Source organism: Chrysochloris asiatica, unplaced genomic scaffold (genome assembly GCF_000296735.1).
Source record: "Chrysochloris asiatica unplaced genomic scaffold, ChrAsi1.0 scaffold00114, whole genome shotgun sequence".
Taxonomy (NCBI): domain Eukaryota; kingdom Metazoa; phylum Chordata; class Mammalia; order Afrosoricida; family Chrysochloridae; genus Chrysochloris; species Chrysochloris asiatica.
The window spans coordinates 1012814-1036335 of NW_006408632.1; the positions used below are offsets into that span (position 1 = coordinate 1012814).

The 23522-nt window shown below is 34.9% G+C and overlaps 1 protein-coding gene across 3 annotated transcripts in view; it reads right to left on the bottom strand.

The window, feature by feature from the left end:
• Positions 1–4715: 4715 nt before the first annotated feature.
• The window catches only part of CCDC88A (coiled-coil domain containing 88A), a 171485-nt gene continuing 152678 nt past the window's right edge, over positions 4716–23522 (bottom strand). Inside the window, exons 24-33 of one of the 3 annotated variants that reach the window (XM_006868013.1) lie at positions 22151–22243; positions 21790–22004; positions 17744–17827; positions 16483–16686; positions 15809–15880; positions 14797–14877; positions 10856–11124; positions 10553–10656; positions 10194–10327; positions 6170–6234 (exon numbers count right to left, since the gene is read on the bottom strand). In XM_006868013.1, coding sequence (XP_006868075.1) covers positions 6170–6234; positions 10194–10327; positions 10553–10656; positions 10856–11124; positions 14797–14877; positions 15809–15880; positions 16483–16686; positions 17744–17827; positions 21790–22004; positions 22151–22243 — 1321 coding nt within the window. Of the gene's footprint in view, positions 5451–6134; positions 6235–8727; positions 10657–10855; positions 11125–14796; positions 14878–15808; positions 15881–16482; positions 16687–17743; positions 17828–21789; positions 22005–22150; positions 22244–23522 lie in introns of those variants that run through there. The other 2 variants (XM_006868012.1, XM_006868011.1) reach the window with 2 other exon arrangements.

The following is a 23522-nucleotide window of genomic DNA, read 5'->3' on the forward strand; positions in this document are numbered from 1 at the left end:
GCTAACTTTTACAATAAATTGACTTCTGAAGTGGGTTTTTTTTTTTTTATCATTTATATAATTTACATAAATCATTAGCAGTGATGATAGTATTTAGTACCTTTGGTTTGGTGACTACCTAAAGGATTTTAGAAAGAATAAATCATCTTCAAGGAACTATTTTTAAAAAGATATATTTTGGCAGTTTTATTCAGTTCAGAAGACAGTGACTCTCAGAGGAATTTAACAATTAAAACGATGTCTAAGATTAATTGCCTTGCATCATCTTTTTTTTTTTTTAATCTTGCATCTCTTTTAGGATGCTTTGTGTACTTGAAAAATGTTACAAAATGGTATGTATAAAATTAGAGACATGATAGTGCACCTACTGAAAACCCAAAAGGGCATATATACAACTGCCATAGAGTCTACTCCTAACTCAAAGTGAGCAGCAGCTGGTAGGTTTGAACTGCCGACCTTGTGGTTCACAGTCCAGTGCTGATCCTACAATGCCACACCAGCAGTCCCACAGGGAATACATTAAAATGTTAATAGTTGTTATTTTGGGGAATGGGGACTAAGGATTTTTACTTTGGATAAAATTTATAAAGAAACATTTTAAGAGTCCTGTGTAGCACTGTGGGATAAGGCAGTGGGCAACAAGGTCGCTCCTTGGAAACCCTATACAGGGTCGCTCTGAGTTGGAACTGACTGGACGGCACCTCACAATATGAGGACTGGATTAAAACCTCCTCAGTAATCCAATTAAAAAAAAAAAAAAGACAAAGGCTTTCTGTTACTTGGTGTTTTGTTTTTAAAATCAGTGACTTTTCTCAGTGAAAATTAAGCTGATTTACCTGGTAGCATAGTGGGTTACGCAGTGGGCTGCTGACCATAAGGTCAGCAGTTTGAATCCACCAGCTCCTATTTGGGAGAAAGATGAGGCTTTCTGCTCCCACAAAAGATTCAGTCTCAGAAACCCTATATAGGGTTGCTATGAGTCAGAACCGACTTGATTGCAGACAGCAGCAGCAAATATTTAAGTAGTCCCAGTGTGGTACTGTAGGGTAAGCACTAGACTGCTATCAAACCCACCAGCCACTCCTCAAACCTGAGTCAGAACCGACTTGGCAGCACTTAACAGATGGATTTTTTGAAAATTTGAATTTGGAAAAAACAAAAACGTAACTTAATTTTTATGCTACTAAAATATCTGAAGCGTAGTGGTTACGAATAGGGCTGCGAACCTTAAGGTCAGCAGTTCGAAACTACCAGCCGCTCCGCGGGAGAAAGATGAGGCTTTCTACTCCCGTAAAGATTTACACCCTTGGAAACCCTGTACAGGGTCGCTATGGGTCGGAACCGACTCGACGGCACTTCACAACACAACAACAAAATATCTGAAACACAGCCACAGAGTATACACTATATGATTAAAGTCATTTTTGTCTTAGTTCAGGATAGGAAACGTAAACATGCAAGTTCATTTGCAACTATGTTCAGTTTTTATTTACCCCCTACTTCCTTCCCCTTCCCCCCCCCTTCAAGTATGGCAACAGTATAAAATGAAGGGTATTTTCTTAAGTCTGATTATAAAAAAAAACCCTTCGGGTGGAGATATGTACTTAAGCCGTATCAGTTTGTGTTACTAAAGGAACACAAGTAAAAGTAAAAGGTTATTTCATGGTACTATCAGAAACCAATTACAATTTTTTAAAAAAAGATTGGATTTATGATGTTGAGTGCTGCCAAGTTGGTTCTGATTCACAGTGATCCTGCATAGGGTTCTATGGAGTGACTGGTGCTTTTGCACTGCCAACCTAAGAATTAGCAAATATTTTCCACAATGATGACTTGATTTAAAGACTCCATATCATTTTTATCCACTCTTTTGTCTTTAGGGGAATAAAGGGCATTTTTAGGTGGTTGAAGTGTTTAAAATGAAGGCACTAATTAATAGAATGATGGAAATTGAGGGCCTCAGCTATTACCTGGCTTAATTGCTCTCCCCAGAAAACAGGACCAAAAGATTGACTTGCCCTAGAGCACAGGGCAGTAGCTATCGGCTATATCCCTAAGGTCATTCTGCCTCACAAAGTGAAAATGAAAGATTAATTTATACAACCTATTAAATTTTATATAACCTTATCTGACAAGATTGAAGAGCCTCTTCTTTTTCTCCTCAAACTTCCAAGACTCATCCTAAAATGATTAGGATTATATTTAAAAAAAAAAGAAATTTATGGGTTGTGTATGGAAATAGGTTTTTGGGTCACAGGGAAGGAACACAAGAATAACAACTAAAGTTGCACTGTAATTTTAAATGATTACTAACCACTTGTTATAAAAAAAATTACTGTTTATTTCTTTTTCTATAAGTTTGATAACTGAATATTAAACCAAATTAATTTTCTTAGGAGAAACAAACTGAAATGAAAAAGTTCTTAAAAAGACAAGCAAGTATAATGGTACCACTTTTGTTCTGAGTGAGATTCTTGTGGCTATTAGGTATCATCACAGGTAGTAAACATTTTACCATTCAACTCCAAATCGCATTAGCATTAGTTTTAAAAGAAATGTTACAGTTTTTATATTATTTGATTTGGTATTTAATAACAGGTACAAGTACAATGACAAACTTTGAAAAAGAATTCTTCATAGAAAAGCAAAAGACAATTGAAAGATTTTGTTAAAGGGTGTTTTAAGTGCAACTTTATCCATAACCATTCCTTTTAAGGCATTTTCATTGTCCAAATAGCTCAACAAGTACATCGTTTGTTTTTCTTATTATAAATGGGCTCTTTTTGTATTATTCATTTAAGACTTAGAAAAAAATTATCTTGGGACTTAAGCTGCAAAGAAAAGTACAAACAAACCCACCACTTTTCTCCTACGTAACTTAAACTACAAGTTATTCAGCATACATTAGTACTCTCCAATGGAATTCCAGGTTTGGTACAATAACTTTGTTTACTTGCTGACATAAACTGTTTTTAGACAGTATGGACTGTAATAACTTCATTGTTGAGGTGACTACAATTCAGTAATATGCACAGTGATATTTAAATAGGCTTTTACCATGCCTTGGCATGAAAGGTGCTACACATAAACCTGTTTCATTAATTCTTTGGTAACCACTAATTAAAAAATAATTAGAAGCATGTGACCCTGGTCCGTTTCCAGTTGGTTTTACCGTTTTACTTGGCCAAGGAAGTTTATCTAAAAGAGTGGGCTTTCTATAAAGTTGCTTCTGAAGGTATCTTTTGGAGAAAATATAATATTCTTCTGGTTACTTAGTCCTTTCTTGAAATAGTATGAAAAAGGTGATGAATATAATTGAGGATATTCTTATTTTTGCAGCCTCAGTGTCTTCCCTTGGTTGTCTGTCTCTGTCTTTTCTTGGTGTCATCCTATTTAGATTCAGTTATTTTGCAGTTTGTCCTTAAGCACTTTCTACTGGAGGCTAAAAGGTGTGTCTTCAGTCAGTAGGTTCCCTATTTGAGGATATTAGTGTTCTGGAGAGGTCAACTTGGGATTCCCTTCACCTTCATTGGACTACCTTTTACTCATTAAATTCCAGCTTTCAGTAATTGTCCTGGGATGTATCCTAGTTGTGCAAATTAGATGCTAGTTAATATAAATCTAAGTTACCTACTTATTGTACTTAGGTAAAGTATAACTTCTACATTTAATTTCAATTTATCTACCAAAAAATGAATTTACACTTTTTTACATGCAAGTTCTCTAGATTGGCATGATGGTCATTACCAATTTGATACTTGAATCCAGGGAGTCAAGATGAAGAGAGATGTGTCAAGGTCTAGAGAATAGGTTTTTAATATGTCTTTTGTGCAATATTTGTATTTTAGTAAAAATTATTTGTATTTACATTTACATAGCACCTTTCATCCAAGAGTTTCAAAGTGATTTAACTTTACAGCATTATTTGGTAACAAAACCTAAGTTAACTGTAGCATTAAGTAAATCCAAGTACTCTAATTCTCATTTTAATTTCTGGTCAATTAAAACTTGCTGTTTCTCTTTTTAAATTAAAGATTTTCCCAAAAGTAGACTAAGAACACAACAGTGCTACTGGCCTATGGGGGGTGGGCATGGGGAGGGAAGACACACACACACACAGTTTTCTCATGGCTACTGGATAAATAATGAAACGTACAGTTCATAAATCACATCATGGAGCACAGAGTTATTCCAAAAAGCTTTAGAGCTGGTAATGAGAGCCTAAGAAGTACACTGTGAAAATAAAAAAGTCAGGATCTTCATCATTTCAGTTCTTTAAGATTATTCTGATACTTATGTTGGATAATGAATTTGCATTAAGAAGTGCCAATGCATTTTTTTGATTTCATAAGAAAATAAAACTGATATAAAATTGGAACTACTAAAAAATTAATGTTCCTCTGGGTTAACTAAATCCACTTTTTGTGCTTCTTCTAAATGTTTAAGGTAACAAATACATACAAATATTTCAAAAGTACCAATAGTTACCAACTTTAATGTATTATAAAGGACAAACCAAAAATTTTATTAATAAATGACAATCTTAATAATAAATGACTTCCTGGTAAAATGCAGAGCGTAATAAATTATTTACATAGTTTTTTGCTATAAGAAAACTTCTTAAGCAACAGTCAGCTCTCAAAAAAAATCGAACACACAAACATAATCCAATACCAAAGAAGGGAAATGAGTGGGTTAAAACATAACAGCTTTTTCTTGGGAATGCCATTTGCTGCAAAATCACCTTATTAAAAAAGTTTCAGAAAAACACTCTTTAATTTCCTTGGATCCATGTGTGAATGGCTTAAGTGTTGCTTAATGAGGAACATGGAAAGCAGATTAATGACTAAATTTTCGTAACTCTTATGGGTTTTTTCAGATTTATCTAATGAACTAAACTTCTTTTGCAGTGCATCAAATAATCGCCTTCTTAAAGCGTACCAACACATGCAGTCTGCTAACCAAATAAGGCTCTGACATGCCAAAACAATTTTCTCTGTTATCTTCATATATAGTACATTCCACAAAATACTACAGTATTTAATTTAGGTTTACACAACTAAACATAAATGGCTAGGTTTGGGCAAATACTTAGCAGAAGCATTAAGCAAACATGGATAAATTCATAAACAAATAATGAAAGAAAGAAGTAGACTGTTGTTGGAGTATTTCTTGAAACCAGAAAACACTCGTCCTTAGCGAGAGAACAACCTTTATTCAGTAGATCTTAATACAAGGTCTAGTATGTCCTAAAACTTAAAAATGTTGGCAGTTGATTCCAGTAGTACTCCTTGATTCAAGGAAGGAATGAAGGTTTGTATTCTTGCCTGCTCTATTCACGAAGGATTGTTAAAAGTCTCCTTTTAAAGATTTTAAAAAATGATTCCTATAGTTGACTGTCTTGTTACTTCAGAAATAAAGGCTTCATACTGAGAAGGACACTTTTCTCTCTGTATTTAGTTGGAAGGCAGAAAGAAGAAAGAAAATATAAGAAAAGCTTGAAGACAAAAGAGATATAAAATATAGAGCAGCCATGATAAAGAACAGCATGCACCAGATATTTCTATAGGAATGAGAAAGTGACAGAAAGAGACAATTTTTTCTTTGAGTGGCTCTTCATTTCGTTTATTCTCACTATCAAGAAAATTGTGACAAACTTGTATTCTTACCACAAAACTGACTTTGAACTGAAAAAACAATTCCTAAAATATTCGGGAGTACTGGTATGGCGCTGAGGGTTAACGGCACTGGACTGCAAGGTTGGTTTGAACCACCAGGTTGGTGGTTCAAGCTCACCAGTCGTTACTCGGTAACCCTATACATGGTCTCTATGAGTCAGAACTGACCCAATGACACTTAACAACCACAAAAACAGCAAAACATTATTCTAGTAAAATGAAATTTAAATTGAGAAAGAAAAATTATTTTTCAAGTTCTGTTCCCTGCATGAACTGGCAAAAAACTTATGGCAACCAACTAATCTTACTTCACTAGTAAGTAGGGCAGAAAGTCAATGAATTAAGCAAGCAACATATTTACATCTGTTAATGCAATGTGCACTGGTTCTCACTCTTAATACGGTTAGTTTGTATAAATGAGACTAATCTCATTGACATTTGAAGCCGGAAACTCACCACTTGGCCCACATGTCAGGTAGTGGGTAATAGAATTAGGAGCTTTGTTGCTCCCTAGACCTGCTTTTTGAAATTCTGCTTTCTTGTACTGTGTCCACATCTGCAGGAGAAAAGCATTTCATGTTATTTAATCAAAAGTTAATACATTACACTATTCCTGAAGATAAGAAACTAAAGAGCTCTCATTGGATAGGGCAAGGAAAAGGAATCTGTAACAACCTGGGAAATAGTTAGTTACTGCATTACTTAAAGACTATTTTAAAAGCTCTAAGTATTCTTACAAAAGATAAAATTATTTTAAAAATAAAAACCCTATTTCAATTATATTTCCCCCTTCTTAATGTCCTGGTGAGGCACTGGAGGATAAGCACAGGACTTCTAGTCACAAAGTCTGTGGTTCAAATCTACCAGCCACTCCTTGGAAACCCTATACAGGGTCACTGCGAGTTGGAACCAATCCAACAGCACTTAACAACATGTAAGATAGATTTACTTTACTATGTTCATTTACTAAATGATCACATAAGAGTTTTGAAATAAAAAAATTCTTGCATGCAGCAGCAGGGATGTTCACAATGAAATAAAACCAAGACTAGAAGAATATTTTATAGGCAAATTAGGTACTTACAAGGACTAAAGCTAAAATTGGGCTGAAGGAGACCCAATACCTACCAATATCAGGTTATAATGTCTCACAAACAATATGGGTAAAAAATTTTGAAATGTAGGCCAGGAATACGAAAGGTGTTTATTTTCATCATATTTAAAACTAGGGTAACTAGATCTACCTTTTTTTTCCTCAAATAATCATTTTGAAACCCTAACATATTAAGAGATGTCTCTGAGGCTCAAACGAATCAGAGTTGTTCCACTGTTTTATATTTAAAAAATAATAAAATTTGGATAGTTCTGTAACATTTCATTTACAAAAAGTATTTATTTATTTAAGCATGGGAAACACTAAGGTTCTCCCTGTTTGAATTTGATTCAAAGTACTATTTCACAGTGAGAAACTAGCACAATTGGAGAGGATTTTATGACTCCAAAGCAGGTAACTGTTTCTGGAAGAACTCTAGTTTATATTCTCAAACAATAATCTTCAAGATGTTGTTATGGCTATGGTCTATATTTATCCTACATCCACAGTGTATATGATCTTTTTGAAAACATACTGTATATATAAACTTAGCTATTTGAGTAAGCAACACTCATTTCCCTTGGGTACACTTAACTTTGTAAAAGAATCACACTTTTTGACATAACATTACATGATTTTTCAATGTATGTTGAATGAATATTTAATGTTTGAAATTACTATGGCCAGATTTGTCACATGCAAAAAAAGTTGAAGTAGCTGTGAAATAATCTTTGCCAAAATACAGAAAAGGCACAACACTAATTGTTACATTTGTATTTCATAGGACTCCTTTCTACTCTCACCTATGTTTACTATTAGTGTTATTACTAGATTATGAATATAGAAATGGATATTTAAAATTTTTCAGCTAAGGAGTGTATCAGCAACAAATGCATTTAACTGTTAAGATGGTATAAAAATTAGCAATAAAGCTAATGGATCAGAACTGGAAAACATGTACAATTTCATATGATTGCCTGTCCCTGAAACATTTTAAATAACAACTGGCTATGTGGTTATGAATCGGGCTGCAAACCTTAAGGTCAGCGGTTCGAAACTACCAGCCGCTCCGCGGGAGAAAGATGAGGCTTTCTACTCCCGTAAGGATTTACACCCTCGGAAACCCTGTACAGGGTCGCTATGGGTCGGAACCGACTCGACAACACTTAACAACAACTTAACAATGAAAGAATAAGTCTGATCAGAAGATATTAAATTACTGTTTGGTGCCAAGTCAAATTGAACTGGCAGAAGTACAGGGGGATGGCTTAATATACAGGTAATGCAAATTTTATTTAGCAAAGATTATCTATAAATTTTGTTGCTTTTGGTCTAATTAGTAACAACAATAAATAAAAATATAATCTCCCTATTTAGAAAGTTACATTTCAAAGCATTCCCTCCAGATGTTATTAGGCTGAGTTATTTTCAGTAATATTTAGGTTAATTTAAAATGGCAAAAACATTCTAGAAACAATTAGGATACGTTGTTGTTGTTGTTAAGTACCTTAAAGTCAGTTCCAACTCATAGCGATCCCCTCCCAAAAGTAAGTAAATCAGGGCTACAGGTTTTTTCATATTGTAGATTCAAGTTTAGCTGATTCTATTTTTAAAATGCTATGATTACAGATAATTTTAAAGTTTATGACACTGGAGTCAGCTAGCAAATATTTTCTGTATCTTAATGCTTATATTTTACCTAAAGCATCTGTATTTTATACTTGGTTCTAAAATCTGCTCTACTAAATAAAAGGTTGTAATTTTACAATGTTCTCATTTGTAAAAATTCTGTTTATAAGGACATCCATAGATAATTTAATAATGAATCAACAAATCTCACAAAATTAATCGTATATTCTTTTTGAACTAAAGTTTCAAAGTTTAAAGACTTATTCCCCATTTTGTAAAAATGCTATTATTTTTAGAATAGAAGTAAAAATACAAATTTCCAACACATTGAATATGATTTGGTTTATTTCTTTTTGACTCTATATATAAAAAAAGAACTAGAAGAACTACTGTGTTAAGTGATTCCAACTAAAAAAGTCATCTTGAAGAAGTGATAGTACTTGAGCTCTTTCTTAAGTTGATCAGATGAAGAAAAGTGTAGAGGAGGAACAGAATTCATACAAATGCTCCTACTTATTGTATACATTACATTTAAATTTGATGGGGTTTTGTAAGAATAACACTAATGTTTATGATATTAACAATGTTTTAAACTGAACAATGTTTTATAAATATGGGTAAGAGTCATTTGCTACATAAAGCATTAAATGAATTATTAACTATTTCTCTGAAAATAAAATGACAGGACAGATGGCACAATTATATGCAAAAAACAATAATGACAGGCTTTGTTTGTTTGTTTGTTTTTACATATTTTCCTTACTAATACTACTCATGTGCAAGATGAAGTACATGTTCAGGGAGGAAAAAAGACAAGGACTGAGGGGAAAAGAGAAACGGAAAGGGAGAAAGATGGGAGAAAAGAAGGTAGGGTAAGAGATGAACATTCTCTTTTGAAAACAACAGAGCAAACATGACCTGGAAATGCATGCAACTGTTTGAACATGCTTGTGGATATCCAAGTTAACAATCTTTTATCAGGCAACAAAAATATAAAAGAGGAGCATGTATTGTTAAGGCTCTTAAAGGCATGCAGAAAATGTTCAATGCAATTAATATTTCATGCAAGTTTTGGTGTGATTACAAATTCACAGTTATAGACATGCCATCATGTACAGCTGGATACTATGTCACAATTTAAACATAAAAATATAAACAGAGACAAATGACACTTTTCAAAAGCAGCTCTTCAAATAAAATTAGAGAAGCACAGTGCATATCAAACGACAACAGTACTATATTGGGCAGTTTTTATCATACACAACCATATTCATACCAAACAGTTTGATTATCCTCAGACACCAACAATGCAGCTTCTGTGTCACCAGGATTGAGGCATGCAGGAGTGATAAGATCGTTGCTATCTAGAGAAGACTGTGGGTTACTGCTACTAGGGTTCTGATGATCAGAGAACTCTTCATTATCTTTCTGTGCAGCTTTATCCACAGAAGTAGAAGCCTGATCAGTTCCTTTAAGGACTGGTCTAGGGGGCACTCCACTGATATTACTAACTAATTCTGTATTCAGGGATAAGAATGGCTGAAATGAATGAGTCACAGTACGTGACTCCATGCTATCATTAACTGATATTTCCAATGGATCACTAGCCATGTTAATAGAGGCAACATTTTGGTGTAGAAAATGTGACCTTTCAGTTTCTGGGTTGCTAGCCTGGGCATAGGGAGACTGGAAGTCGAATGTTGGCCTATCTGTAGCATTTTGCACAGGGGAACCTATAGCAGGTGTTGGGTGGTGAAGTATCTGAGGGGACCATTGGTGTAAACAGTACTCACTGGATGCTGCAGTGATGCTGCTATCAGCAGTAGCTGGTGGGGAATCAACTGACACAGGTAGCCTACTGTCCTTGGCCAAAAAATCATGGATGCTTGTCCTTCGGGTAGTTCCTTCGGCAGTAGAAATCACACTGCTTGCACGAGGTAAAGTAGCATAAGGATTACTATCTTTTGATTGTCGAGACAGAGAAGTTTCTTTTACTAATTTTATCTTTCCTTGAGTGCCAGGTGTAGATTTTCCTGGAGGACTAATGAAGTGAGTATCTTCAGTCTTTCGAGAACAAGGTCTCACAAATTGTTCCGGCTTAATTGTCCGTCTATCATAGAAGTCCCCTGGGGTTCTTCCACTTATTGATCTGGCCAGACCACAGCTAACTGGTTTGTCTTTTCCCAAAAAGTCAGAAGACACAGATAAACTTTTCATTACTTCATCTAAAAGATTATCTTGACTTGAGGACTTTATCTGTTGTATTTTTTTTGAGAAAAAAAAAAAAAGCAAATTAGTAAATACAGCCATGTTTCTACTTTCTTGTTAAATTAGGTTATAACACAAAATTATTATCATCTCTAAACACGCCACAACAAAAAAGACAATTCAGGTCAGCCATAGAAATGTAACATACGCTATTCTTTAAGTTAGCATCATCACACATAAAACTAACCTGTATCGAGGTAAGCTTGTTGCTTTCTTCCAAAAACTGCTGGAGAGTAACAACTTCACTGCCAGGAGAACCAGTTTTCATCTTGGGATGCGCTCGGCTATCTAATGTTTCAGGCGTTTTGTGCTGGAGTACTGGACTTGATCGGGTCTGCCTTTTCAAGTATTGGATTGGACTGCTGCCACTGCTTGACCAGGCCTCATGATCATGAAGCAGGCTAAATTCTCCACTGCTGTGGCTTTGTGGTCTGCTTTGGCTATTAGCTGCACCTGCTTTTTGGAGCAAATGGTGTATTAAGTGTTCAAAAATAAAAATGAGATTAATACTACTCAAGTATATGCCATTTGTTCACTGGGTTCTTATCATAAGAATACCCAAATTCACTTTCAATCTATCTTTAGAAATGCTTAGTATATCATGTTAATTTTTCACAGATCACTGAACCAGGAGGTCTGTTAGAACCACAAGGTCAGTGGTTCAAACCCATCAGCTGCTCTTCAGAAACCCTAGACAGAGTTGCTATGAGTTGGAAACAACTCGATGGCACTTAAGAACAGCAATAATGTCTACTTTATTTTGGCCATTGGCCCAAAGGGCCAAAGACTATCTTTCATCACCATACCCAGGGTCTCATATAAAATAGGTAACTCAGTACATCTGATGAGTAAATGAGTGAATAAATAAATGAGTAAAAAATGTATTATTTAAAATTCAGGTTTAATAAATAATAATAAAATAAACACCTCACAACTTAGACTATGAACATGTTTACAAGAATGTAAAATTATTTCAGAGTGTTAAAAAACAAAAGCTATTTCAAACGCTAACAATTCAATTCTGATTTTTTGCTTCTCTAAGAACTCACCAGCTGCTCCTTGGAAACCCTACATAGGGTCACTATGACTCCAAACTGACTTGACAGCACTTAGCAAGAGTTTTTCAATCCTTACTTAAAGGTTTATTGCTAAATTAATACACTTAAAATTATTTTTAATTAGCAGGTCTATAAAGAAATCAAATGGAGACGTGATGCAGTTACTTAAAAAATTCCATTAAGAATATAAAATCAAATATATGGTCAAGAAGGCTTCAAAAAGTTAGTGGAAAAATTTCATTATCTTTTCATTCCATTTTCCCACAAATTTCCAAAAGTCCTCTCATATTTCAATCTTTTGTTTTATGCCTGAATCATCAATTGTTCCTACTTTCCATCCTTAGTACAGTGACTACACAGTCTTAAAAGACTCAATTGAGCTTGAGCAACTGTATACAATGTATGTTGTTGTTGTTACGTGTCATTGAGTCAGTTCTGACACATAGTGACCCTGTATAGGGTTCCTAGGGAGTGAATGGTGAGCTTGAACCGCCGACCTTGCAGTTCAAACAGCTTTGCAGTCTGGCGCGTTAACGCACAGCGCCACACCAGGACTCCATACAATGCAAGTTGTTGTTGTTAAGTGCTGTCGAGTCGATTCTGACCCATAGCGACCCTGTATAGGGTTTCCAGGGAGCAGCTGGTGAGCTTGAACAGCCGACCTTGCAGTTCCAACAGTTTGCAGTCTGGCGCATTAGCCCACAGCGCCATACCAGGACTCCAAGTTAGCTACCTCTAAAATAAAGCTCCTGAAAGACAATGCTATTCCTTAAGAGTGCTGATCTGCTTTGATCAGTAGCAAATTGTCCAGCGCATCCAGATAGAAAATGCAACTATCCAGGGTTTCCTGATCTCAGACAGTAAGATTGTGAAAGAATGTGGCTCAAGTAACACTTTACAGAAATAAGATTTAAAAAATTTTTCAAATCACATAAAAAGTCTGTCATATTTTCAGCCTGCATTTTCCTACTGATTGTAAAAAAATATGATTATAAAAAAAAATTCATTTTTTTCTCAGATCATTGCAACCAAGTCAGAGCATTAACGATAAAATTACAACTGAGATCATTTTATAATAAAAAAAAAAATAAAACAAATGCATTCATTGTAATTTTACAACTCTAGACTATATAAAATAACTGACTTTTATAATCTATTAAAAAATTCCAGAATCTGACTAGACTGTATCAGTCAAGGTTTTCAGCCATTTACATAAATACCTCACATTGAAATGTGTATTACCTTGAAACAAACCTTTATATGAGCTATATGCATCTATATAGCTCTTGTTCAACACACACAAACACACACATACATACTCACTTAACTGCCTCCTCAATTTATCTTTTAAAAGTCTTCCCTTATTTTAATGGATAAATTACGCTAAAAGAATTTCTAAAATATTTCTGTAGTGTGCATTAAAATGTACACCACATTCATGTTAAAAACAAAATGTAGACAAGTAGACCAGCCTGGAGTGGCCAGAAGAACAGAAGATACTTCTTGAAAGAAAGACTGATAGGAAAAATACAAAACAATAATGGCAGTCCAACTGATTACTACAAGAACAAGCAAGTTGCTCACCCAGGACTCAATGTGAATACACTACACGAGCAGACGTACACTCTGATTGATGACCACGTTGGTCACTGGTAAGGTGAAGTGAGGGAAAAACAGCAATGAAGCTGCGAGCTAAACCCTACAATGTTCCATAGACTCCTGTGAACCTGTGTGGAGACCTGGTTGGCCAGCAGTGGGCAAGACCTGGGGACTCTTGGGCCCAGAGTCAGTGACATAGCCACAGAGGACTAGAGTGGAGAGTGAAGCGTCCAGCTGATAAGAAGCGAGGGCATATGCACAAAAACACCCACACTTGCAGATAATATCCATTTGACCTGGCTTCAATGGCTGGATGATCAGAGCTCAACTAGAAGAAGAAAGAAGAGGGAAAAAAGAGAGCTCTGATACAATTTGATGAACTTGACTTACACCTATGGATGCAGTAGCTCAAAAGAGGGAACAAATCTTTACAGCGAGGATTATCCCCACACCCTCTATACACAGAGTAGACAGGATGGGCAACTTGGACATTGGCTACCCAAAACAGAGGGGCTACAAAGGCAAGAAGTGACTGGCTTACAAGCTTTAAAAAAAAGAGGGAGCCTAGATCCAGAGGGCGTGGAGGAAGGTAGAGTCTCTACTGAGTAGTATCCAATCTGTCTGGGTGGGGCTGATGAAAGGAGATGAGGTTAGGCCTCATTTGGTACAATAGCGTATAATTGTTATCAGGACTGACTGTGAGGGTTGGAAATGTAAAGGTAGATGTTTTGTAGCAAAAGGAGGGAAGTGATTGACTATGCAGTTCAGGAGTGGAGGTCCCTGGGACCATCAAGGGAGAAGAGCGGAGAGTGGGACCCTACTCAGACAAGCAGTGACACCAGAGATGGAGGCAGAGATGATGACGTGGAGAGATGGAGCGGCTGGGGACTCTAGACCCAGAGAGGGAGAGGGGCTGTGTGCTGAGGACTGGGGGCGGGGGGAGGGAGAGCAGGCTTGCAGGGTATACCCTTTGGTTGGTTGTTGATGCATGGAGGGGATTGTAACCATAGCAATGAAATGATATATGGTAGGATGAAGGTAAAACTAATGTTCTCCCATGTAAACTATCACATAATTCACAATGAAACATTAAAACAAAAAGTTTATAAGCTCAACCAATGGCTAATATCAGAAGCATGATTCAGTATGTTCTCCCACGTAAACTATCACATAATTCACAATAAAACATTAAAAACATATATACATATAAGGATTTACAAATATTTTTAAAGTACAAAGATTACAGTAAAAATATGTGTTAAAATGAAAAAGTGAAATCAAAATAACTGCTCCTGTTTTCACATTTGTAGACACTGAAATACACTTGTATTACAATGTGTGAAAAACACATAAAATGTTCCAAGGAACAATGTTTCAAACATAGATGATTTGGATTTCAAGCTTACTCCCATCTCCCACCTTTAGATGCTGAAATGGATGGAGAACATGAATAAAGTTCCCTACAGCATACCTTTGACTTCATGGAGTGAAGCATTATTATTGCTATTGCTAGTGGATGTTCTGCCACTATCAAGGCTGGCTGGTCTGGAAGCTAAATGAAAAAAATCAGGAGACAGTGGGATCAAACTTACAGCTGATGATACAGACCTTTACATTCTGATCACAGAATGCTTTGAGGAAGCATTCATGCAAACTTTCACAGGCTGAGCATGCCTAAAGAGAGTTAAATCTTACAGATTAAAGAGCAAAGGCATTTTCAGGTAGTTCAGTATGATACTTCAGAACAGGACACTTCTGAGACAAGTAGTTGAGATTCGAAGAAAAAGTGCATATTTAAACTGAAAAATGACTTCTGGAAAGACAGATATCTGATGGTTTTGGATGAAGAGAATGATATGCGGGGGGAGGGGGGAGGGGGAAGCTAGTGATGAGGTCACTTATAACAAATTAGACAAGGAACCCCTGCACATTGCAGAGATGCCACAGACAGGAGGAACATCTGCACAGTTATTGTCCTGTATTCCTAGCCGTATGAAGACAATGTACAGTTAACACTGCCCTGGGCTAATTCTTAGTCTCACTGATATATGAAATTCCTTTAACATGTTATTTAGTTATTGTTAGTAATTTGCTTTGGTAAGGTATGATTGGTCAGATAGAAATGTAAAAATCTGAAATATTCAGTACTATAGAAAATATTGGTTTTTAAAATTCATCTTTTACCGACAAAATTTTTAAGTCAATGGTAAAATGTAACTCTCATAACTTCAGCTTTATGAAAAAATGTCAACAAAATTACCTTTGAATATTGTGCAGGCATACTTTATAAATGACCTTGACTAAAATAGAAAACATATAGATGAAGCAATATCCTTAAAAAAGGCAAAAGAAAGTATTAGGTTGAAGAAATGGCAGAGGTAGGTTTGGGATGCAGGTTAGAACAAACATGCTTGCTGGCAATGCCACATTCACTTATACAATGCAAGGTTCTTAGCATTCCCGCTCTGTATTCAATACCTTACCATGAACTCTTGATCCCGTACTAGAATCATCACTAATACCTTGTGGACTTATGTCTTCAAAGGATGTAGTATCTACATAAAATAGTAAAATGGATATAAAAATATTTGTGTAACCAAAATCTACATAAAATTTTAGTGACACAGAATAGGGGCAATCTTTTTTGATCATGTGCCATATATCCTGGTGTAATATTATCTCATATACTGAACCAGAAACTGGAACTATGAATAAGAAATACAGTAGCTCTGATGAGAGTTGGCTGGTTAGGGAAAACCCCAGAAGCAACAGAACAATCCCCCTGTGACCCTGCAAAGCAAAGCAAAACCCTATGTTATTAAATGAAGTTCTTTGTTTGAAGGTGAAGCAGTTTTAGTTTTTTAAACTTCTATTACTCCTTCCTTTTTTACTCTTTACCTGGTTTACCTCTCCTTTTGTTGTTAGCTCATTAGCTGCTTATTATGAATGGAGGCCTAGGAGAGATTTAGTTATTAGTTATCTGTATAATATCTTAAATTTTAAAAAATAATTATAGAGAAATCTTCCAAATAAAATCCAGATTATGTTTTGGCAATTAATTCAGGTTGTTGCTTTCAAAAAGTACACAGGGGAAAGTCAAATTAAAATTCCTGTTGCCAATAGTTACACCACAGTGCAAAGAGCAGACGGCCTATACCTTTATTATTAACCAAATGCTTGGATCTGAAGCCTGTAGAAGAGTTGACTGTTGAAAAGTTGATGGCTGTAGTAGAGAAGGCCATAGCTCCCAATTCTTTTCTCCTTTTACCAGTTGAAATATCATCAGGAACCTCCAAATTCTCAGAACTACCTGTCCACTGTCCTCCTGCTAGGACCATGGACTGCACCAGGTCATTCATGGCTGGGATGCAAATGAAATAAATGAATCAGCATGGTTAATGTGTTTGCTCTTATATCTATATTGTATTATAAATGATCTAGTTTTTGTCTATGGATTAATGTAAGTGAACATCAAAAACTACAACCACAAGGTCATTTGATTTATGACATGCATTCATCTGAATGAAATGAGTAGGCCAAAGGCTGATAAATTTCAGTAAACATTTTTATCTTAATGCCACCCCTCTTTAAAAAAAACAGGAAAATCACATTACTATCTACAACTGCCATGCTTTTGCGCAATGATATGCAACAAAATTTGAAGCCTTCATAATGTGATATTGTGATGAAAACTATGGAATGAACAAAGGTAAGATGGTAAGCAGTTCTTATATAGCATCATTATTAAAAATGATAACGAGTCCTTGGTCAGAGCAGGTTACTGAAATTATTTATCTTTTATGAATCAAATAAGTATACCATTCAATAAAAACCTGAAAGAAATGATATCAAAAGTGACAGGCATTTAATGTCATTATGTTATTACCCATTTCACTTAAAAAAAAAAAAAAAAGAAGAAGAAAACTCATTATTATAGAAAGAATGACAACCATTTTCAAGGGTTACAGGCCATTTTATTTATTTATTTTATCTGGTTCAACCATTATCAAGGGTTATAGGCCATTTTATTTATTTATTTTATCTGGTCCATATAAAATATTCCTAAGGCTAACGGTTTTGCTCTATCTTCTTTGGGGAAAAAAATCTCTATGGTATATAAAATTATGGATTTTTCCTGCCAACTTTTAGAAAGCACTTGGAATTTACAAGTATATTACATGTATGACTAAACATATGCATATGCTTGTATATACATATGCAGCAGTAACATACATATAAAGCAAATTCAGTGCTAGTTTTTTGAGGGGGAAAAAAATCCTCCAGCTCCTTGTAATTACAGGAAGACTGCACTTTACAAAACAAGAAAATTGGTACAGTCCTGAGAAAGGTTAGTATAATATTAGTAATGGAAGCCAATGTAGTCATTTGAAAGAAGCTGAACTGTCATAAAGTCTTACACATGGAACGACGGTAGCAGGCCTTCATTTTGTCTTTATCCTTCGGTCTGTTCCTCAAAAAGGGCAGTCTTTTCAGTGCAACCACTTTAATGTCAGAGCATGAGGGAAAACAGAAACAGAAAAATGAAAGAAAAAAGGGAGAAGAACAGATGGGAGTTAAATGTTGAAATTAAGGACAGAAATGAATGTTTGAGTTTCAGCTATGTATGCTATACTAAAAAGCTATTATTCTCATGCTTGCTGAATGATAATGAAATATGAATATGTACTTTGATATTTTAAAATACTTGGAAAAGCACTGAAGACAATGATGAGGAACATATATTTTGAAAGCTTGGAATGGCTACAATCATTTAAAAACACGAATGGATCAGAATTGCTTATGGAGGGAACAATTTTCCTAGTTAATTTATAAAGCTATCATTTTAAAATTAAAATTCTTGATAGGTCGTGACGAAAATGTACAAGGCTTCTCAGTCCTCAATTTCCTTTAACTTTTGAAATTACAAGGCTTTATTTTAGAAAAAAAAAATTAGGAAAAGTTTACATTCTACCAGAGTATTTTAATAATATATATATATACAAAAATCAGAGCACACAATGATGTTTAAAACAATCTAAACAAACTTTAGAAAAACACATTGAAAACTTCATTTTTTTCTAAAGCTTTAATTTTGTTTTTAAATTAAAAAAGGATATTAACTTCTATGTTTAAACTAAATTATGGTATATTACTTAGCATATTTTTTTTTTTCTAGCAGAGTCCTAAACATAAAATAAGCAATATACTCAATTCATTTTGTAAAAGGTTGGCTGAGGAAAGGAGGGAAAAGAATTATTTTGACAGTAATGAGTGTTAGCACTGAGCTCAGTAAGACTAAAAGGTAAGGAATCACCCTAAGCATGCAAAACTGAGACACCTTTGTATATGTAACGTTTTTAGGTATTTTGAAGGGCTGTGTGAGTGGGCTTTTTTTTTTAAGCATAAACAAATCAAAGGGAGCACTATATTAAAAAAGAATCCTATGAATCAAAGTTAGGATTACCACTAAAGTATAGGCATCATTGGAATAAAAATGAAAAATTGTTACAAATTTTTTTGAAATGTAATTTAGGAGCTAGGAAAGAAATGTGCATAAAAGACTTAAAAATATACACAGCCTTAATAATTATGTTTTATCTTATGGTTTAACATTATCTTATAAATAACCAAAACTCTTCTGACAAACACACAGTATTATGCATTAAAGATAGTGCAATGGACAGGTAGCTTTTAGACTTATTTGATTGCTACTAGTCCCAGTCATGATTCATTAAAGCTTTTACTTTGATCTTTTTCCTAGCTTGAAAAACAGCTGTTTTCAATGATTACAAAGACATGAACTGAAAGCAATGTAGAAATGGACACTTAGCTAACACAAAACTGAGTGGTTGCAGCACATATTATCTTCTTTAGGTTTTCTTTTCCTGATTTCAATTCTTGTCCAAAAACTGCTTTACTGACAGACAGACACGCTTCCAAAATGGACAGAATAAAAGGAGTTTTAGATTTCCTACTGGCAGAATGTGATCCCTTTTATGAAACTTTGGAGATATATAAACCCCCTTTCCCAAAATATAGTGAAATTACAGGAACACTAACATAACTGGGTTCTGCGTTTATTTGTAAACTTAGAAAATTGATCAATGGCAGGAAAGAAGAGTATTACTTCTTTCTAAGTTTTATTCTGAAATTTCAGCAGATAGTACGACAAAGTGACAGATTTATACTTAAAAGGAAGAAGATGACTTCAAAAAAGACTTTGTTGTACCTTTTTAGTGTGTGTTCTCTTAACTGAATAATCTTCTTGGAAAAAACATATTACATATGTACATAATTTCTCACTTAATAAGATATATATTTTATATCTAAAGGCAACAGATAAAATTAACTTGTCTACCATCTTAAAAAAACAAAACAAAACACACACACACACACAAAACTTAAGTCTTTCTACAAAAATAATTACTCAAGCCTCAGGAAGATTTAGTGGAAAAGACTAGACTGCAAAAGACCTAGACAGCAATAATCTTATATAGAGACACAGAATTAAACTGCTTTATTGACACTAATTTATATCTATACATAAATTAGTGTGGTGTTGTAGGATAAGCACTGGACCACAAGATTGGGTTGAACTGCAAGGTCAGTGGTTCAAATCCACCAGCCGCTCCTTGGAAAATGTACACAGGGTCACCATGATTTGGAACTGATTTCACGGCACTAAACAACATATGCAATGTAGGTGTATATTTTTTCTTGTTTACCTATGGGTTCTATCTTCTAGGATGCTACAGTACTACTTGGAGTCCTGGTGTGATGCTGTGGGTTAATGTGCTGGACTGTAAAGTTGGTTTGAACCGCAAAGTCAGCAGTTTAAGCTCACCAGCTGCTCCTCAGGAAGTGTAAACAGGGTCGCTATGGGTTAGAAACAACTCAACAACACTTAACAACAACAACATAGTACTACTTATAATAGCCTAGGAAATCCTTATGGGGCAAGTCTTCTGTCCTATAGGGTTATTGAGAGTTGGTCAACTTCATAGCACACAACCACATAGTTGCATCCTGAAACAGACCCTTTAATGTCTAAACTCCTATAAAATGAAATACTCTTGTCTATTCAGAGATAATTTCCCTGAGGTCAAACCACTATGTACCATTTTTTGAGTGCTTCAAGTCTAGTCCTATTGAAGAGTCTATTCCTGCTGGAAGAAGCAGCTGCTTTTGCTTTGTATTTACTTCAAAAGACTGGTAGCTGTTGTTATATGCTGCCGAGTTGGTGCTGACTCATAGTGACCCTGTATAGGGATTCCAAGGAATGACTCTGGTAGATTTGAACTGCCAACCATTTGGTTAGCAGTTCAATGCTTATCCTAAAGCACCACACCAGGACTCTATAAATAATGTATGTATATATGTGTATATATACATACATTATATATATATATATATATATACATACATACACACACACATATATATATATATATACACATGCATAGTTGCATCCTGAAACATACTCTTTAATGTCTAATCTCCTACAAAATGAAAATTTATTATAAATAAATGCAAATATATTTATATTGATATAAATATTATTCACGTTTTAAAAAAAAGTTTAGTGACTGGTGATAGTGTGACTAGGTTCAAAATTTCTTTGTTTATATATTTTATAAGAATACTGAAAGTCAATGTCTTGGACATCTTCAATGGCCCAGTAAAAAATTATTTTTCTTTTTAAAATACACTTCTTTAAGCTTTTACTTTATTTACTCTTTTGGTTTACTTAAGTACAACAGTAATGAAATTAAAAGGCTATGATTGTATAGGGCATGTTGTGATATAATACTACTACATTTTAAAATGTTAAACCACAAGTTTATACATAAATTTATATCTCCTTTTCTCTTTATTTTACCTCATCTTTTATCAAGTAATCCCTCAATGACTTTTAGTCTGCAGTTATTTACAAATCATTGAATAACGTTTTTCAAAACCATACTTATTTTTCTCTCTTTCCCCATCAGTAGTAACTGCTCAAATTTGCCACCAAGGTACAGATGAGTACATCTGTATCATAAAATGTCTTATTATTCTGATTCAGTTATAAATTATTAGGAAAATAAAACATTACACATAAATTTCTCACTTGCTTCTCATAACCACCCTGTAGGGCAGCGAGCAAAGGTAAAACACATGTACATGTTCTCCGAACTAGCACGTAGCAGAGTATTCTAGCTCTTATTTCATTGTTCTTTCTATTGTAATATTTTACTTCCCTGGCCAAATGATCATATCTCTCTGTATGGCATATTTCTCTAGATACACAATATTGAAAATGACGTGGTTGTGTACTACTGTAGTAAGAATTTTACAATCATATAGAATTTTAGAAAACGCCATTAATAACATTATTCTCCCAAAACACTGTCTAAGGTATTTAAAAGAAATTTTAAATGGAGTTTATAACAATACTAAAAATTAAAAGTGTTTAAGCACTCACTGCTGCTTTTCTTGGTCCCCAGGGTCTGGCCATCTTCTAAAGAGTTTGAACCTACTGAAGAACTATCTTGACTATCTTGGTGGGGAAGCTGAAGAAATCCTTCACTGGAGTCTGAGCGGGTAGGTGTTAAGGTTAGAGATTTCTGACGTTCCCGATTAAGATCTTTCTTAGACTTAATCAATTTTCTCATTTTTAGGGTAATCCAGTTGCCTCGCCTAATAAGGTAATTAAAAAAAGGTATAGCAAAACAAAAAACAAAACTTCGGTTTAAAATTCAACATATGATCCTTTACAAAATTTAAAGTTTTAACATATAATATTATTTTCAAAATAAAAATTCATAAAATTTGGTTAATAATACCTTCTTGGAGGTGATGGTTCATAAAATTTATACTGATCCATAATTTTTTCTTCTAATTTCTCCTTTTGTCGTCTTAATTCATTTAATTTATCACTATAAAAATAAAAATTACATTTTAGCCCATGTATCAAATTTTGTATTGCTAAGAATAATTATTTTGTGGCAATAATCTAATTTCTTACCAACATATAAATAAATACTGATACTATGGTTGAGACCTAAAAGCTCATTAGCTAATACAAGAATCCATACTCCAAAACGCCATCAGTAATTTAAAAAAAAACACTGTTAATCTGATTTTATTAGTCCCTTGCTCAAGTTTTTCAGTATAGAAAAGTTTTTGTAAATTGACTTCTATTAGTCACTTCTCTATTGTTTCCCATTCTTTACTTGTATTCCAGCAAGAGCACTTGATTTTTCGTGGGTTACATGTTGGAATGCTCAGCAGGAGAATGACGAGGCTTTCTGCTCCCGTAAAGATGTACAACCTTGAAAACCCTACACAGGGTTACTAGGAGTCTGAACTGACTCAAAAGCAACAACAATAAAGATTACAGCTTGGCAGTTCTACTCAGTCCTATAACGTCACCTTTGAGTCCGAATCAACTTTGACAACTTACTATGCAAGGAGTCCTGCTGAGGCAACAGCTCAGTGCTTTGCTGCTTAGTAAAAGGTTAGAGAATTCAACCCACAAAGCCGACTTGAGGTCACCTAATAACAACATACCACGCTGTGATGGTTAAGGTTATGTGTGAACACTACTAGTCCATGATTGTCAGTAGTTCGGAAGATAACTATGTAATCACTTGAAAGGGAGTTTTCTTGGAAGTGTGTCCTGAATTTAATACATATGGATGTTCAGGCAAAGGTTGCTCTTTTGATTCTGCATTTACCTTATCATCTTCTGACCTCTGATTCTTGAAATGTGAGACAGCATCCGGCTGTCTGACCTATAGATCTTTGGTCCATTAGCCCCAGGAGTCCTGGTGTGGCGCTGTGGGTTAATGCCCCAGACTGCAAAGCCATTTGACCTGCAAGGTCCGCAGTTCAAGCTCACCAGCTGCTCCTTGGAAACCCTACACAGGGTTGCTATGAGTCGCAACAAACTCAATGGCACTTAACAATAACAACAACCATGTAAGTCAAGAGAAGCCTCCACTCTACTGCCTAACACACTAAAGCTGAAACTGTAAGCCTTCACAACTGTGTGAGGCTTTTCCTTGAAACAAACATATATACAGTTGATATCGTTGTTGTTAAGTGCCATCAAATCAGATCTGACTCATACAGACCTTGTATAGGGTTTCCGAGAGGTGGCTGGTGGTTTGAAACACCAACGTTGCAGTTAGTAGTCCAGTGCTTACCCTACAG